The sequence below is a fragment of the Salminus brasiliensis genome, chromosome 15 (genome assembly GCF_030463535.1).
Source record: "Salminus brasiliensis chromosome 15, fSalBra1.hap2, whole genome shotgun sequence".
In the NCBI taxonomy this organism is placed as follows: domain Eukaryota; kingdom Metazoa; phylum Chordata; class Actinopteri; order Characiformes; family Bryconidae; genus Salminus; species Salminus brasiliensis.
Genome location: NC_132892.1, coordinates 22737035 through 22755945, shown reverse-complemented (window position 1 = coordinate 22755945; position 18911 = coordinate 22737035). Strand labels below are relative to the sequence as shown.

General features: G+C 40.9%; 1 protein-coding gene across 4 annotated transcripts in view; it reads left to right on the top strand.

Moving 5' to 3' along the window:
* The window catches only part of cfap58 (cilia and flagella associated protein 58), a 169512-nt gene extending 150892 nt beyond the window's left edge, over positions 1-18620 (top strand). For all 4 annotated transcript variants that reach the window (XM_072657288.1, XM_072657287.1, XM_072657286.1 and 1 more), the window contains one exon: positions 17863-18620. In XM_072657288.1, coding sequence (XP_072513389.1) covers positions 17863-17983 — 121 coding nt within the window. In that variant the 3' untranslated portion in view covers positions 17984-18620. The remainder of the gene's footprint in view (positions 1-17862) is intronic.
* The last annotated feature ends 291 nt before the right edge of the window (positions 18621-18911 follow it).

Genomic DNA, 18911 nt, shown 5'->3' with positions numbered 1-18911 from the left:
GGAGGTGAGGTGGCTGTGTTTATGAGTTGAGATTCAAAACTCGGGATGTAATGCAAGGTGATCAAGCGCGCTGTACTGTAAAGTGTGTGTGCGCACACACACACACACACATACACATACACAGCTTGAGGAGTGACTGCTTGGCTGAATGTTCAGACGGAGCTGTCAGGTGGCTGATGTTTGAGAAAGTTTGTGTTAGAACCAGGTCAGAGCTTGAGGGCGACATTGAATGTCAGCATTAGTGCAGGCCTGCTGTTGGGCTGCGGTCAGGTTATGTCATAATGCAATACACACACAATTGCATTATGACATAACTTGTCTTGTATGCACTGTCTATGTTGCACCATGGTCCGGGAGGAACGTTGTTTCGTTTCACTGTGTACTCTGTATGTAGTTGAAATGACAATAAACCCACTTGACTTGACTTGACTTGACTTGACTTACAAACATAATCACATAATATCCTTTCTGTCCACTATTTCAAAACCACCTACCTTATATGTCCACTATACAGGCATGCAATTACACACTAGCCCGTCAATCTGTCAGATACCCTGTTCCACATTCATTTAGCTGAGCACATATTATTGGGTGGTGGACCCACAGTTAGGTTTCTGTGCAAATTACAACCGACAAGCCTGGCTCCTCTAAGAATTCAACCAAATTTAACCAATATTCACGCAAATTTCTTCAATCCTCCACATTATTTTGATATTAAATGTGCAGCGCTTTCACATTCAATTGTGTCACATGCCTGGAATCCAAAGATCCTAAAGCTGCATATTACCACACTGAGCATATTGGTGAATGTGCTAGTAGTGGTAGTGTACAGTTTTGGACAGAACTGCAGTTTCAGCCTCAGATGTTCCACTCACATTGCATCTGCCTGTTTGTAGATAAATCTAAAACATGCATCACTATACGAACAGCCAGCTAAGCATTTACCGATTAATCAGGAGAACTGCCGATTAATCAGGAGAGCAGTTGAATAATTGAAGAAACTGGTGATTAATCATGAGACTTGGTAATTAATCGGGGAAACTGCCATTTAATCAGGAGATCTGTTGAATAATCGTGAGAGTTGCCAAATAATCAAGAGACTTGGCAGCTAATCAGGGGAACAGCCAATTAATCAAGTGAACTGTTGAATAATCCTGAGAACTGACAATTGAACAAGGAGACTTGGCACTTAATCTGGGGAAAAGCCAATTAATCAGGTGAACTGTTGAATAATCGGGAGAACTGCCAATTAATCAGGAGACTTGCCACTTAATTGGGGGAACAGCCAAATAATCAAGTGAACTGTTGAATAATCGGGAGAACTGCCAATTAATCAGGAGACTTTGCACTTAATTGGGGGAACAGCCAATTAATCAGGAGACTTGGCACTTAATCCGGGGCACTGTCGATTAATTAGGAGGATTGCTAAATAATCAGGGGGACTGCTAATTAATCAGAAGAGCCATTTAATCAGAAAAAAATGTGTTTGTTTAAAACAAATAATAATGACAATTCTCCTCAACCAAGCATTCCATGAACGACATGCAATATACAGATCTATGAATTGTCCACATAGTTTTTACTACTGTGTTCTGAGACTTGAGGCTCTTTTTCATTACATTGCACGCTGCATCTAATATCTTAGCTAAGCTCCCACAACTGCCACGATGACAGTTCCATTTTGAAAACTTTTGGGTCTGAAGGGTAGTGATGGGAGAAAAGGACTTTCTTGGAATTTGTTAACTTGGATTCAGTTAAACCAATCGTTTCGAATAATGACTCACAGTTTCAGAGCGCTCTAAACTCTCCATGCCGGTGACACCTGCTGGTCATATCAGTCATCGCAAAGAAAATACTTCCACAGATGGGAGCTGTTTTGCTGTGTTCAAAATATTGGCTCATTATCACTGTTCTATACACTGGAAGAAGCAAAATATGGAAACAGTCATGTTCCATCATATGTAACACAGTGCATTATGCGTACATCCTTTGTACATGACCATTTGCATTGTGACAGTGCACTGGACAGTCTTCAGCATGTGTTCGGACAGTGCTTTTAAAACAGTGCACTAATAAAAGTAAGTATGAATAGTAAGTGAGTAAGGCATAGTCTCAGCTGTTTTTCTCTCCCCTTCTTTCCATCCCTGCGAAATCCACTTTATCTTTCCCAAGCACTGTTTTACTAACTATAGATCCTCATTTCCCCATCTCCCCTAGCCATCTAGGACCATCTCTCTCTTCCCCCCTCTCTCACTCTCCTTTCCTACTGACTGATAATGTAATTAGGAGCTTAAAAGACTTTAGCAGGCCCTTCCGCACCGTCCAGCCTTCAGATGAGCTGAGAAGAGAGAGCGGGGCCTGGCTGCCCTGTCTGCAGATCTGTCTGGGCTAAAGCCCCGAACTTTTCACACAGCAGGAGATGACATGCAGGGGAGCCTCTGTCTACACTGCCAATTAAAGACTTGTGGGCAATAGACAGGCAGAGAGAGACAGAGAGAGTATATGATACAGAGAGAGAGAGAGAGAGAGAGAGAGAGAGAGAGAGAGAGAGAGAGCTGTGCCCTGTTTGGATGGGCTGCACTGCTAGTCACTGCTCATTGGAGCGTCTTTAACCTCCTCCACGCCACGGAGGAAGTATGTTCACGCATGGCAGCGTTCAGCCCTGCGTGCGCTTACAGAAATGGTTTGGCAAAGTGTCAAATTTACACTTTTTCCCTCTTGCCCCAAATGCAGTCAGTTTGCTTCTTTAATCAGGCAGTTTTGCACCGAATCTGTGAAGCCAGTGTAGCTACAGATGGAACTGTAGGCCAAAAGCAGGCCTGTGAAATGTTTGCCCTTGGGAAACTCCTCTACCCATACCTTAGAGGGGCAGTTCTTACCAGCTTCTACATTCCATGGTCTCATAAGACAGACTATAATAAGATACACTATGTCCAAATATTTATGGACACTTCTTTTAATAAATGCATTCAGCTACTTTAAGCTGCACCCATTGCCAACACAGATGTGCAAATGTAGACACACACAGCTTGTCTAGTTCCTGTAAAAAGGTACTGCCAATAGAATAGGACTCTCTGGAGCAGATGAACATGAATATATTGGCACCATGCCTTATACCAGGTGTGGTGCTATAGGGGCATAAACCCCCCGGCATTAAGCTGTGGAGCAGTGGATCTGTGCTCTCCGGAAAGATGGTACATCATCAAAAATTTCGAGATGAGTTGTGGAATTGGGAATGAGGTAGGGTGGTGATCATTGAACATCCTGACATCACTAACGCTCTGGTCGTGCGAGCAAATCCTCACAGCAATGCTCCAAAGGTCCTCCCTGCACAGTAGGGACAGTTATTTCAACAAAAGCAGGATAAACTCTTTTGTAATACCTTTGATTATGGAAGAAATAATGAATGAGAAGGCGTCCCGACACTTTTGTCTATATAGCTTAAGTTCTTGATTATACAGTTATGGTCACAGTATGACATATAGCAGGCAAAAAAGCAAGAAGCTATAACCCATAGAAGGTTGTTGCAGTGAGAGCATTTGGAATTGGATGATGCAAGACATGGTGTGTCTGGTAGCTTTCACAATTTGCTTATAGATAGAACTGAAGGAACGCTCTGCCTTGTTGAGAGAGAGAATTCTCCTAGGAGAGATATGGGCACCCAGATTGTCTTTGGTTCCTTGTATGTATATGTGCAACTGTCTATCTTCCAGTTTATCCATCTGGTAAAGTTGACATAATATTTGACGTAATATTCTTTTGTTTTTGCTATACACTGATTTAAGTACGAAATCAGAACATGAATATGAATGATGAATAACCCACTGACATTGGCAACTTTTGCATTCTTATTTTATGATACTTTTTTAGAGCTTACTGCGGCTTCTTTCAGTTGTTATTTTTGTGGATGGTTTCTGCTTTCGGTTTCTTCTTCAGGAGGTGACATTATTGCTCAATTGGGTTAAAGTTTAAAACGCCCCACTTATTCCATTGATGACGTCCTTTGCTGTGTTGCCATTATGTTTTGGGTCATTATCTTGCTACATCATGAAGCTCCTTCATTCCTGTAAATTGACAAACAGAATGTTTCTAAAGTCTTCTAAGTTTATTCTGCTGCTACCATCACAAGTTACATCATCAATAAAGTTTCCAGAAGCAAGCCCAGACAATCACACTATCTCCACTGGTAGCTTGTGGGTTTTGGATCATGACCAGAGCTTTTCTTTCTTGAAACTTTGGTAGAGGTCATTCTTGGTCTGACCAATACATAAAGCTTTGTGGCTCATCTGCATGTCTTTGCAAATTCCACTGTGGTCTTCCAGTTCTTCCAATTCCAAGCTGTTGTGTTGGCTGTGCCCAAATCTAGTCAGGTGGCTCTGATTGATTTCCCTCTTTTCTCAGTTCCAAAATGGCTTAGTTTTCTTCCATTAAACTCCCTGGTCTTCATGTTGGTTTATTCTTTTCAACAACAAATGCAGTCTTCACAGGTAAAACCCAGGGCTCAAAGTAGAGCTCAGAACTCTTCTGTTATTAATTAGTTATTCTGTTATTGAGCTATACATTAACAGTCAATCAAACAGGGCACCTGAGCATCAAGAAATTCTAAGGATCATGCTGAACATGCTGTTTTAGGGGTTTCGTGAAGAGAGTCTGGCACATTTTATAATTACTCTTGAGATACTATGTATTCCCCAAAGGATTTGGGGGTTCATTTAACTGTTCGACACAGTTTGAGGCATCTGTGTGCTGGTTTAGACATGCAGTATGAATAATGCTAACTAACAGCAATACGCTCCTATTGCTTGTTAGCTAGACTGGTAGCTGCAAAATTAAAGAAGTAGCACTGGACCCCAAGCATGTGTTGACTGATCGGCTGCACTGGGTGTAAGACGGAGGGATGTTGTGGATGTTTGATTTTTCACAGAGCCATTACTTTGAGCTGATTTGGATTCAGGCCTGACTTGGAGCTGTGGCCAGTGCTGAGCAGTAATTTGTCTGGGCTGAATAAGTTGAAGTCTTTTGGATGCTGACAGTAAGGCGCAAGCAAGCATTTTATGTTGGCTGGTTTCAGCAGGTGTGTGTGAGTGAGAGAGAGACAGTAATGGTTGGGGGTCCCACTGGAATGGCAAATATACAGCACGCTGTAAATGATCCAAAAGCATTTTGCGATAGCAGCATAGAAAATGCCACTACGCCGTGCCACTTTTGTTGCATCATTTACATCACATCATGAGAAAATGGAAGACCACATAGATACACACACTTGAATGTAGAGGAAGTAACGTAATACAGACAGAGTTATGTTTGTAAAACAGATACAAATGAGTGAGCAAAGGTGGAGCAACAACATTTTCCCAACGTACACATGAAATTAGAGATAATGGACAGTAATGTGTTTAGAAATATACAGCAGAAGAGTTGGATTATCTGCAGTAATGGTGAAAGCTTTTGTTTGAGTTTGAGTGCCATTGTTTACTATGATTAGGCCTAACTCGCCTTTTTTTAGTCGATAATTTGATAATATAACTAGATAATAATGCAATTGCACCCTTTTAAAAGAATGTATTTTTTATTTTTATTTTTTTATTTTTTTCTAATTTGTATTGCCAAGCAAAAACAACTTTCCAGAAAAAAGCCTGTAGTTGTAGTAGTAGTGAATTGTACCTGTATGTGTTTGTGGCGTGATCCTGTTAGCTGGCATCTTGTCTTGGTCAAGCTGTCTTCAAGTCTGGTTCTCGAGGCAGTTCCGTTACGTTGCGTCCAGTTCATGGTCCCTGGAGGCTCTAGCTCTCGAGGCAGTTCCACGGCATACTCAGGTTGGGCTTGTCCTGTATCTTGTGAAGGGTAGCCGGTTTTCCAGTTATCGCTGGATTCACTCAAACTTGAGTCGTTCACTCACTGATGCTGACACACCATCCTCGTCTGTTCCACCATGAGTTAATGTGATGTGAAAAAGTGTGAAAAGGCCAGAATGAAATACTTGTTGAGACTCAAATCTGTACTGAAAACAGATGATAAACAATGTAGATGTCATGCGTTGTAATAATGGTCATTTAAATAAAATTGCAAAACAATATGGTGACAGTAAACATTGTTTTAATGCGAGAGGGAGTGAGAAGTGAGGAAGGAGGCAGAGACAGAGACCCGACAGCACAGGCACATTGACATAATCATAGAATTAACTTCAATATACTAAAAAAACCCCGCAACCTTTGTAACTTTAGTTGCGCATTGCTTCCAGACTTTCCAGACTGGCCTACAGTGTAGTTCCATTCGCAAAAGTACAGATATATATCCATAAATAGAGAACCTAATGACATGCAGGCCTCAAAAAGCGAAGTGTGTGTATGTGTAAAGCACATAGCCATGGCCACACAAACCATTGTAACTGCCATTCTATGCATTTAGAATTGTTCCTGACACTACATGCCAGACAGTATTTATTGGAGTGGGCACCTGTAGTGGTGACAGTCAGCCTTCTGACAGCCAGCATCTCTGTCAGACGTGCCATACATAGGCGCAGTGCCGGGGAGAGAAGGTGTGATCTGGAGTGGACACTAGTTTGGCCAGAAGAGGCTGTTTATCTGATTAAATGGGCCTGGCTTAGAGAGGTCACTTAGCAGTGTGGATGAGAGTTCATAAGAGAGGCTTTTAGGATGTTTTACATGCAGACACTTACACACACATATAAACACATGGTAGTTTTATATGTGTGTTTTATATATGTGTAAAAAACTGTTGTGGTACTGTTGTAGTAATTATCTACAGAAATATATATATATATATTGTTTCATTTTTCAGGTGAGATCTGTCTGTCAAAAATGGAACAGCTAGCTATTTATGGTTATAATATTAAGGATTTTGGTTGAATTAATTCAAAGGGATTAACAGATCCAAGCATAATGATTACAGGTAGTTTCTTTGTGTTTATTTTATTGCATAATCTGTATCCAATTTTGTAGTATTTTGTGATCATTTAGTTGCAAGTTGCAAAAAGTAACACACTGACATAAGTAGTTATAACCCCTTTTTACTGTTGAGTACCATCCCTCCAGAAACCAATTCATTTTCACACAACCCATGCATATTCTTTTGCATGTTCATGGATGCATCTTTGGTAAAAGAGGTCAATGAAGAATTAGGGTTGGCTAATATATCATAAATATTGATATATTTCAAACTATTTTACACAAGATGTAAAAAATTACCATATTCCTAATATCACAAGAGTACAGTGCAGTGCAAATGATACCGTAGAAACATCACAGTTAAAGAAGCAGCATGACGACATTACTTCACCGTCTTATATAATTATAATCTTAATTATAAAAAAACATATGTAGCTATAGATAAAGCTCATTTTTATATCTTGTTTTATGTACATATAATACAAAACATGTTAGACTTAGAATAATGCAATAATGTAAACTTGGCTGGTGATAGAGGGCTGTCAGTCACACAGACTTTTCTCAGTGAGGTTTTAGGAGTGCATTTTATATTATATACAGTGGGGGAAAAAAGTATTTAGTCAGTCACCAATTGTGCAAGTTCTCCCACTTAAATCATACATACATATACATAGGCAGACCTCAACTATGAGAGACAAAATGAGAAAAAAAATCTTAAAATCACATTGTCTGATTTTTAAAGAATTTATTTGCAAATAATGGAGGAAAATAAGTATTTGGTCAATAACAAAAGTTCATCTCAATACTTATATATCCTCAAATGTTTTCTGTAAGTCACAAGGTTGCCACACACCGTTGCTGGTGTGTTGGCCCATTCCTCCATGCAGATCTCCTCTAGAGCAGTGATGTTTTGGGGCTGTCGGCAGACAACACAGACTTTCAACTCCCTCCAAAGGTTTTCTATGGGGTTGAGATCTGGAGACTGGCTAGGCCACTCCAGGACCTTGAAATGCTTCTTACGAAGCCACTCCTTTGTCACCCTGGCAGTGTGCTTGGGATCATTGTCATGCTGAAAGACCCAGCTACGTTTCATCTTCAGTGCCCTTGCTGATAGAAGGAGGTTTGCACTCAAAATCTCACAATACATGGCCCCATTCATTCTTTCATGTACACGGACCAGTCGTCCTAGTCCCTTTGCAGAGAAACAGCCCCAAAGCATGATGTTGCCACCCCCATGCTTCACAGTTGGTATGGTGTTCTTTGGATGCAACTCAGCATTCACTCTCCACAGCGAGTTGTGTTTGTACTAAACAGTTCTACTTTTGTTTCACCTGACCATAAGACATTCTGCCAATACTCTTCCAGAACATCCAAATGCTCTCTAGCAAACTTCAGACGTGCCCGGATATGTACTGGCTTAAGCAGGGGAACACATCTGGCACTGCAAGAGTCCCTGGCGGCGTAGTGTGTTACTGACGGTAGCCTTTGTAATGTTGGTCCCAGCTTTCTGCAGGTCATTCACTAGGTCCCCCTGTGTGGCATCTTGCGTGGAGTCCCTGATCGAGGGAGATTAGCAGTGGTCTTGTAGGTCTTTTTTCTGATTATTGCTCCCACAGTAGATTTCTTCACACCAAGCTGCTTGCCTATTGTAGATTCAGTCTTCCCAGCCTGGTGCAGGTCTACAATTTTGTTTCTGGTGTTCGACAGCTCTCTGGTCTTCACCAGAGTGGAGTTTGGAGTGTGACTGTTTGAGGTCGTGGGCAGGTATCTTTTATACTGTTAACGAGCTCAAACAGGTGCCATTAATACAGGTAATGAGTGGAGGACAGAGAAGCCTCTTGAAGAAGAAGGTACAGGTCTGCGAGAGCCAGAAATCTTGCTTGTCTGTGGGTGACCAAATACTTATTTTCCACCATCATTTACAAATAAATTCTTTAAAAATTAGACAATGTGATTTTCTGAATTTTTCTTCTCATTTTGTCTCTCATAGTTGAGGTCTACCTAAGATGTCAATTATAGGCCTCTCTCATCTTTTTAAGTGGGAGAACTTGCACAATTGGTGACTGACTAAATACTTTTTCCCCCACTGTATATATATTAATTAAAATGTGTTCCCAAAGGCTTTAAGCATATCACCCAGCCCTACAAAGAATGGACAGACTGGTTTAAGGTGACAAAAGGCAGCTGACAGAACTGTCCAGTGTTAGATACAGTTGAGAAGACGTACAGTTGGAGAAACATAGCCTGCTCTGATGAATCCTGTTTTCTGCTGAGGCCCACTGATGATAGGGTCAAAATATGGCAGCAACAGCTTGAATTGTTGGACACAACTTTGCTTTTTCTGAGCCTACTCTTAACCCCACTAATCTAATGCATTTTATTCATCCTAAATATGTAATGCAATATATAAATGTATATAAATGTAAATGTGCATTTATATAAAAACACATACAGGCATCCATGCTGAAGAGAACTGAACAGGCAGTGAAACGACAGTATAAAAACAAAACAACCAAAACACAAAGATTGTTCCCTGCATTCTCTCCAGACATCAAAAGCAGTTTTATCTCACTATGTTTATTTCCATTTAATTTCACTTCGACACAGTGGATGCATTATCTGTGCTGAATGGGAGCGTGATGCAATGCCTGATAATGAGGGCTCATATGGTGCTATTACTGTATACAGTTGCATCACATTGTTCCACAGTATGGAGCCGTCACAGACAATCTATCCAACATTCCACCACTCTCAATCCCCAAGTCCTGCCACAAGTGCTGTGTTCGTACTGCACAGTCCAGCGTTGGTCATACTTACATTGTCAAAATGTAAGTATGCTTAATTCAGATTGTTTAGTTAATATCACTATATCAAGGTTAGAAGCTTTAAATGTGCCATAGAATGTATTTCTATGGTGAAAGAAAGTATGGAGAAATAGTATGTATGATGGGAGAAAGGATGGATGGTAAGTATGATGGTTGAAAGGATGAAGAAATAATAAGTATGATGGTTGAAAGGATGGAGAAATAGTAAGTATGATGGTTGAAAGGATGGAGAAATAGTAAGTATGGTGGGAGAAGGTATGGAGAAATAGTAAGTATGATGGGAGAAAGGATGGAGAAATAGTAAGTATGATGGTTAAAAGGATGTAGAAATAGTAAGTATGGTGGGAGAAAGGATGGAGAAATAGTAAGTATGATGGGAGAAAGTATGGAGAAATAGTAAGTATGGTGGGAGAAAGTATGGAGAAATAGTAAGTATGGTGGGAGATAGTATGGAGAAATAGTAAGTATGATGGTTGAAAGGATGGAGAAATAGTAAGTATGGTGGGAGAAAGGATGGAGAAATAGTAAGTATGATGGTTAAAAGGATGGAGAAATAGTAAGTATGGTGGGAGAAAGGATGGAGAAATAGTAAGTATGATGGGAGAAAGTATGGAGAAATAGTAAGTATGGTGGGAGAAAGTATGGAGAAATAGTAAGTATGGTGGGAGAAAGGATGAAGTGCCTAGCTGTTGAAGAGGTTGTAATGTAGTGGGTGATTAGAATAGGAGTGATGGGAATGGGCAGGACTGGGTTGGGGGTGACAGGAATGCTCAGATGCAGTTTTACAAGCCTATTAACAACCCTGTTAGTGTGCCTTAGGTTTATGGCAGCATGACTGCTAACAGATTCTGCAGAGCATATCATAGCTTATCTTTTTTAACACTTATTTATAAGTATACCAAGCTTACCAGATAGTGTTGCTGTCCTCTCTGTGTCCTCTATGTGCGGTCTATTCATAGCCAGCTTTCACTGTTGCCAGATTAGATTTTAGCCTAGCACCCGCTTGAGCATGTAGCTTTCATTTCAGATGACAGCTGCAGTTTTCAATTCTAAGGCACCTTTCCAGAAGGCCTAGCTCCACCACACTTGGCACCAACCCATTGTATCACACTGCTGAAATTAAAATCATTTAAAATGATTTTCCCTCATTTTAATATTTTGTTACATTCAAAACTAGAATCAAGACTCTATTTTTAGGGACAGATTTCTATTTTTGGTGTAGATGCGTGTCTGTGTAGATGCATGTCCGCATATATGTGTCCCAATACAGAAAAAGGGAACTATGGGTACAGAGTCCATGGCATGCACACTTCCAAAATACCAACTATGCTGAGTGAATGCTGATTGGCTCTCCAGGGTTGTTGTTGCTACAACATGAAGATAAAACCACAGTGCCCACTAAAGTCTACATTCTGACATCTACACACACCTCTGCAGAAGTCTAAATCAGTGAGAGTTTGGCCACATTTTTGTTGTGGAAAGTTTGATTCTTCAGTTTTGCGCTGGAGTTATGAGGCTGATGTTGCTAACACATGGTTGTGTGTTGCTAAACATATTTAGTTAAGTAATCTCAAATAGATGTTTTTTTCGGACACTGTATGACATCATGTCACCTAAAAAAACTAAATCACAGAGTTAAATAGGTTTGTCAATAGGTTTGTCCTTATAGAAAAGTAAATCTATTTTGGGCGTCTTGACGGATGAATTATATTTCAGATAATTTGACAATTATGTAAATTTGAGGTTTTTCCTTTCAGAAGAAAACTGTAGTTGAATGTTCTCATACTGCTTATTGTTATCGTCAGACACTCTTGACAACAGTGTTTGCACTGTTACCATGATTAACTTTCAGAAATGTTATTGAAACTGATGCCGCTGGATGTAAGATGCACTATGACGCTTTCATGTTGTTATAATGCCATTACAAGAGAACATTATGCCCAAATCACAACATGATTTGGATATGATTACAACATGCATCAGAGAGGCTTCATACTGTTTCAGATAAAACATGTGCTGTATTTCTTATTCACAGTCTGAATCTCTGCTTGAAGCCATCAGCGTGCCTCAATACTAAATCCATCTCTAGAGGTAATTCGGACTATTATTATGTATGAATAGGCACTGTTATTATTTTGGAGGGGTGGAGCGGAGCGGAGCGCGGGGGGGTAGAGTTTTATATTTTAGGTTCTCGTCTGCAGTGCTATCAGAGACTCTGTAGGAGATTTCATCTTTTCTATTTGACCTACACTTGTTGACGGTGTATGATTGCAGGATGCTGGCTGTTCAAATAGACTTTCTTGCTGTAAATGGATACCCCTAAGACCAAATTAAGGGGCAGAGGATGTGTGTAATAGCACTTACTAAAAAAACGCCTTCATTCACTGTGAGCGGAAGCGGAAAACAACTTTTAAAATAACAAAAAAGCTAATAAAAGAAGGCAAAGGAAGACGAGAAGAGGGTAGAACAGTAAAAGGGGGTTATTTGTCAGACTTGGCATGGTTGTCCAATCTTCATACATCCGCAAACCTCTCACTTATTTCACTGTAAACTCCTAGTGATTTTGCCTCCCCCTGGTCCAGTAAAAGCAGACAGCGACAAGCCTTTTTGCTCGATATAGTCACTTGCCAAAGAACTTCAGGGAACCGCCGCGGACAGTTCAATAGGAAGAAACCTTCAGAGGAACTAAGACTCAAAAGGGGAACCCATCCTCCTCTAGTCCTCTGGACCCAAGTACCACACTTGAGTTTAACCCAGTGTTAAACTCAGGTTCCCCAGTGTTTTGTTGTGTGTTTTGCCCAGTGTTTATCCCAAATTGTCCAGTCTTTCACCCAAGAGTTTTAACAAAATGTCCCAGTGTTTTACCCAAAGTTTACCCAACCATATTCACTATTTGTTTCGGACACAGATGTAATTTGGCTTCTGCCTTTAACCCATCTGTGCAGTAAACAAACACACCAGTGAAACACACACAGTGACTGTGAGCACACATGCCTGGAACAGTGGGCTGCCATTGCCAGGGAGCAGAGAGGGTGAATGGCCTTGCCCACAACCTGTCTGTCATCAACAGCCCCGGGCTATTGCTGTAACCGCTGAGCCACCACTAACCAAGGTTTCCCAGTATTTACCTCAAAGTTTAACCCAGATTATATGTGTTATATTTTTAACCCAAGTGGCCTCGCTTTCTTGATGAGGGTAGGATGGACCTCCCTCTAGCTCATCAATTAGGGTCATGCTAGCATCTGTTGGCAGTTTAGCAGTTAGCAGTTAGCAGTTAGCACTCTCCTCCAAGCGCAATCAGCTGTCCAATAATGCTGAGTGAGCTGCAATTTGAAAGATGTGGTTGGCTGGCTTTACACGTCTTGCAGAAAGCTCCACCCTCCCAGGGCTGATGGCATCTTGTGATGGGGAGACCTAGTTACTGGGTGGGAATTGACAGAGACCAAATTGGGGCGACAATTGAAAATCTAATCTAATCCTGGTGTTGAGTTTTGGTCAATACTATTATTGATACATTTTGTTTTAGTGTCATTCTGAATCTCCAGAAAGTAGTAAATATTGCTGCTTCACTGAGCATAATATTTGAAGATTATTTCAGTTTTGTGTTGCCATGGTATAATAAGGCCATATATAGACGTGCTCAAACTGTATATAAATCATTATAACAGATTGAGCTGTTGCTTAGGAACCACAAAACTGACCTCAGATCAGCAGAAAGATGCAAATGTAATCAACACCGTTTTCCCGACACTTACTTATTTTCTGCACAAAGACAGCAGGGGGTGTGCTGGTTGGGGTGGGGGGTGGATGTTGATGCGTTTTTAATGGACGGACGTTTCTCTTTGTTCCATTAATGAAACGAGTCGAAGTTGAGAAATGTTCACACTTTCCCCTGTTGGGAGAAAAGCCTTGGTTTCCAGCCAGGCACAAATCAATCTGTGCTATTGACTTACAATCGCTCTCTCTCTCTGTCTCTCTCACTCTCTCGCTCTCCCTTTCTCTGAGCAGAAAGCGGAAAAGGCTCATTCATAGTGCTGAACATACACGCAGTTATAGCTGATCACTGGATATCCAGTGGCAAAAAGAAAAGAGCAAAAAGGAAGCTTTCATATCCTTTAAGCATATGGATAACCTTAAAACCTAAACAGAAGCATGTACACTCTGTGTACACACTGCATCTCCTTGGAGGCCTTCGCAGAGACCCAGTGAAGTGTGTAGGCCTGTATCCTGGCCTTTATTACACTCGCAGCCTTATGGACGTGTTAAATAAACAACTTCACACATAACTCCATTACTCTCTCCCTAATAGCATCTGGTACGGCAGTGTTCTGCCTGTTAATGTAGAGCCGTTGCCTCTCTGCTTATTATCAAACCCCTATCAACGTGGAGATTAATTTTGCCCTATGAATTAGCCATGTAATTAATGAATGAAGACTAACTGAATGAAATTTGACTAAGATTAATATGAGCTGAAATCCAGGTTGAGGCACAGAGAAAGACTCAGTTTGGAAAAGCTGTATCAGGCCTGTCCAAAATGTTGACCCTTTCAGGGATTTAACAGTCCTGTATCGGGTAACCAGCCTTCTTAAGCCCCAGAGTTATAGGCCCGTATACTTGAGGAAACAGACTACAGTCTAGGTTGACTGACTGTTCCCTAGGTTTGAATTATAAACTTCTAATCACAGACCCATGAGTGGCCACTGTTTTCTGCTGGTTACTCTCCTTTTCTCTGTATACAATGTAACGACTCACTGATGTTGATGCGTGGACATGTCATGTCATTTGGATTTCTCTGGATGAGAGAAAAACGCTCTCCAATCTAAACTATGCTCTGTATGGAAACAAAGAAAGCCTTGTGGATCACTTATTGACAGAAACGTGGTAGCTCACAGAAAGCTCAGATTCTACACCATAAAGTTTCACTTTCATTTTCAAAGAGGACGTGTGTGCACCGTTCGGCTTTTGGCAGGTGGAATGACCATTTGGAAAGAGGTTGAGAGACATGATGATGTAGTTAGCCTAGCCGGTAGTGCAATTTTTTCTGTTGTTACTTTTGGTGATGTTACTGATGACTATGGTGGTGATGGTACTGCTGGTGGTAGTGTTGGAGTTGGTTTTACTGCTGAAACAGAAGGCTTTTGGAACTTTTCGGCAAAGCTGGGCTACATATAGCTGGGATATATATATATCGGTTCCGCTGATGCTGCTGTTTTGATGTTACTTCTTTGGTTTGGTTCAGGTGCAGGTGGTGATGTTACTTATGTAAGTGATATCATTACTGGTATTAATAGTTCTGTTGTTCTTGTTGTATCATGTGCTGGAGTTGCTACATTAGTGCTAATACTGTCAAGCGCAGCCACTGCTGGCACTTTTCAGTTGCTTTCAGATGGCGGATATTTCTGTAACTTCTGGTGCCAGTTTTTCTGGTCTTCTGCAGCTGTTATTTTTAGTTGCTCCATGTGTTGTTTTTGATGTTCTTGCTGTCATTGCCACTTCAGGCCTCGGTACGATCATTACGGCTGTCTCTGCCACTTACAAACCTGGCAAAAGTGGTGGCAACCTCCTCTGCCCAGCATTGTAGTACTCCTGGAAGTGGAAAAACAAACCCCCTCCAACACCAAACTTCTCGCCAAATGATTCCAAACGTCCCATCATGCTGAAGAACACTGGAAATGTAATTATAAGCCTTGAATCTTCGATTGTCAGAAATCATTAGCTGCAGATTATGCTGATTCCGCAAGTCAAGCGAATGCCGTTTTCGACCGAAGCACGATTCACAGATGTCTGCGGTTCTGCCCAAAAAGCATTTGAAGCTCTTTCCGCATAGTATTAATTTAGCTGTTTTTTTGTTTGTTTGTTTTTTTTCCCTGTTTGAGCACAGAGAAGAACAAAAGGTGGAGGAAGCATGCGTGAGCGCTTCAAGCTTGTTGCCAAGCGTCTTCATCGTTCCCCGTGTGAAATCGCATTACACAGCCAGTGAATTTTAATTGACGGCGTTTGATATTGGACAAACATGGCAAGCGAGAGAGAAATTAAGATGGAGGGGGAGAGAAAGAAGTTTGCAGCTCGGAGGGAGGGAAGGAGTCGATGTGGGTGTTGGGTGTGCTGCGCGTGTGGCCGAGAGGTCCTGCGCTAGCGGTGTGCTGAATGAAAGATGAGGGCTTTGCGATCACTAGAGAACAGTTGAAAGGGTGGCAACAGATGTTCTCTGCTGGGAGAGCCGGGTGTGTTTGTGTGTCTGAGAGAGAGCAAGTGAGGGACCGAGGCAGAAGGATAGAGAGAGAGAGAGTGTGTGTGTACACACGTGTGCGAGAGTGTGTCAGTCTTGGTGATCATGTTTACCGATATTTGTTTGGATCATGGTGGCCTTAACTCGTGGCTGACTCTGAGGGGCTCTAAACCAAAATAAATACACAAACAAGCAAACAAAACAAAGCAAATACGAGACCGAATGTCTGTCTAATACAGCCAGGCTTTTTCAGTTCAATCAATAGCGTAGCCCCTGGGCAGGTCGATCACTACTGAGATGATCTTACTTGTCTAATTGTCTGCAGGGTTTCAGTGGTAATGTAGGTTGTAAACATGGTAAGCGTATAGGAAAACTACACAAGGGAACAGGGCAGAAAAAAAAAAAACATACATATTGAATTATTAGGGGTGTAATGATTCCCAAACTGCTGATTACTTCCATATTTTCAATACAGCAAAAATAAGGAAATGTGCTTTATGATAAGACCCTATGAAAAAAATAACTGTAGTAATTAGGGATGTCCTAATCCTATCAAGTAACTCTGGGTTGTGGGACGAGCCAGGCATTTTTAATGGATTGGGTATCGGCTTTTAAGGTTCCGATCCATAGCTTTGCTGTAGCAGAGTGCCATCTGCCGTCCTCTAGTTCATTAGTGACATTATTTCAGTCAGCAACACCAAACAGAGCTTAATGTGAACCGATACGTTTTGTGTCGTTACCAGTTAGCAGCCAAAACAAAAACTGAAGTTGGCTTCAACCTCTAACTCCATTCCACATCATATCTGCTGTCACTTTTTGACATAATGTGAATTTGTCTGTTTTGTTTATTTTGTATATGTTTTGTATACCATCAGAAATGCTCCAAAATGACTTTCAATGAAAGTGAATTTGACATTATGGAGTTGCGAAGGTTTTGGGTGACGTTGGCGGTATATGTTTACTTGTTTAGGTTCCTGCAGTAAACTATAATAGTTGTCCAAACATCAGAATAACTGTACCAAATTAACTGTTAATCATTTTTCACTGACTGACAGGGAAGCTAACCACAAGCTAAATACTAAGGTGTTCTAAGATTGTTTGCTTGAAGGCAGCATTAGCCCTAAGCTATGTATCAAGCACAAGTAACTTAACTTCTTACCACAAGCCCCCTAATAGCCATTCAGTAAGTAATAGAAATTACACACTCTCTTTCTGTGCTACCATGTTTTTGTTGCTTTGTTGTTGGACACACTGTGTTTTTTAGTGAGTGAGTCGCCTTAATTATATGTCAGTTTCCATTTCCTTTTCAAGGCTGATTTGCTCCAGTGTTTTAAATGTATGTTTGTACGATGCCAGTGTTTTTTCAAATTAAGTGCCTTGCCTTGACCAATACAATACACTTACAATACACGTTCCTGATATATCCCTGCAAAAGATACACAAAAATTAAGAGAAGAAATTACAAAATGTAGTTATTGTTCTTAATAACTGCTTATAGCTCTTTAAAAAAATGGAGAGAAAATTTCATTGTGAAAAGAAATGTATAAACATTATATAAAAATTATATACATTTTCATTTTTGATTGATATTGATCAGACTGATGATTATTTAAAACTTTTGTGCCAAAAACAAATCAGAAGTGTACACCTGTTGATACATAATGTAAATGAAATGTAAATTTAACTACATATTGAATTTGCTCTCACTATGCAAATATGTTACTATTAAGTCCTATTCATTCCCGGCATTGTAAGAAACATGTAGCTAATTCATGCTAGAAGAATATTTGCTACATTGGTCTATAGTGACCCTCTTCAAGCAGGAACAACATATAGTGCGGGATGTGCTCAAATTTCTCTGCCCTGCACCCCTTAACCTCTTGCCTGATCTCTTCTTTAGGGAGAAGGAGAGGAGTCTGGCCCAGGCAGGACATCCCATCATCCAGCCTCAGCATACTGACGGACCGCGCTTCACTGGAGGAGGCTTCAGCTTAAAACAGCCCAGCAAGATTACTGCATAGAACACCAACAACATGTCCCTCTCTCTGTTTCTCACCCTCTCTCACTTGGAGCTGCTCATTCAGGCTGTGCAAATAAAGCGCTCTCTATCACTCATAATAACATTATGGTCTGGTAAAATGAGAAAGGAAAGCCAGTGTGCTCATTCATCATTCATAGGCAAAGCACATTTGTTTACACTCGTGTTAATGGTGCAGGATTGTTTCTTAGGTTTCATTAGTCGGCTTGTTCTTAGTCAGTGGTGAGAGAGCTGAAATAGCTCTCTCGCTATTAACGCTCTCTCTCTCTCTTCCTCTCACACTGGTTACTTTTGCTCCTGCTTTCCATGCCTCTTCTTGAATGTGTTTACCATACATACATAGATACATACATACATACATACGCCAAATGTTTGTGGAATCCACTCCTAATGAATGCATTCAGCTACTTCAAGTTAGCATAGGACTTCCTGAAGCAGATAAACATAAACCTATTGGTACCATGCCTAATGCCAGGCATGGGCTACAGGGGCATAAAGCCTCCAGCATTGAGCTGTGAAGCAGTGAACTGTGTCTCTGGAATGATGGTTGGTCCAATACTTTTGGGATGAGTTGGGGAGTTGGGGATGGGGCAGGGTGGTGATCATCCAACCTCACGAATGCTCTTGACCCTGAATACAATCCTCACAGCAAAGCTCTAAAATCTAGTAGATAACCTTCATTGTACAGTAAAGGCAGTTACTCCTCCAATAAGGATACACTCTTTTTTAATACCCTTGATTTTGGAAGAAACTGTGAATGAGCAGCTGTCCCAATACTTTTGTCAGCATAGTGTACATACGCCATTACAACATATTACACACACAAACAACATTAATACAAAAACATTGACATCACTGTGTTCATTAAAACAACTCCAAAGCTCCCAAACCCACAGGTCATGTTGAGTCTA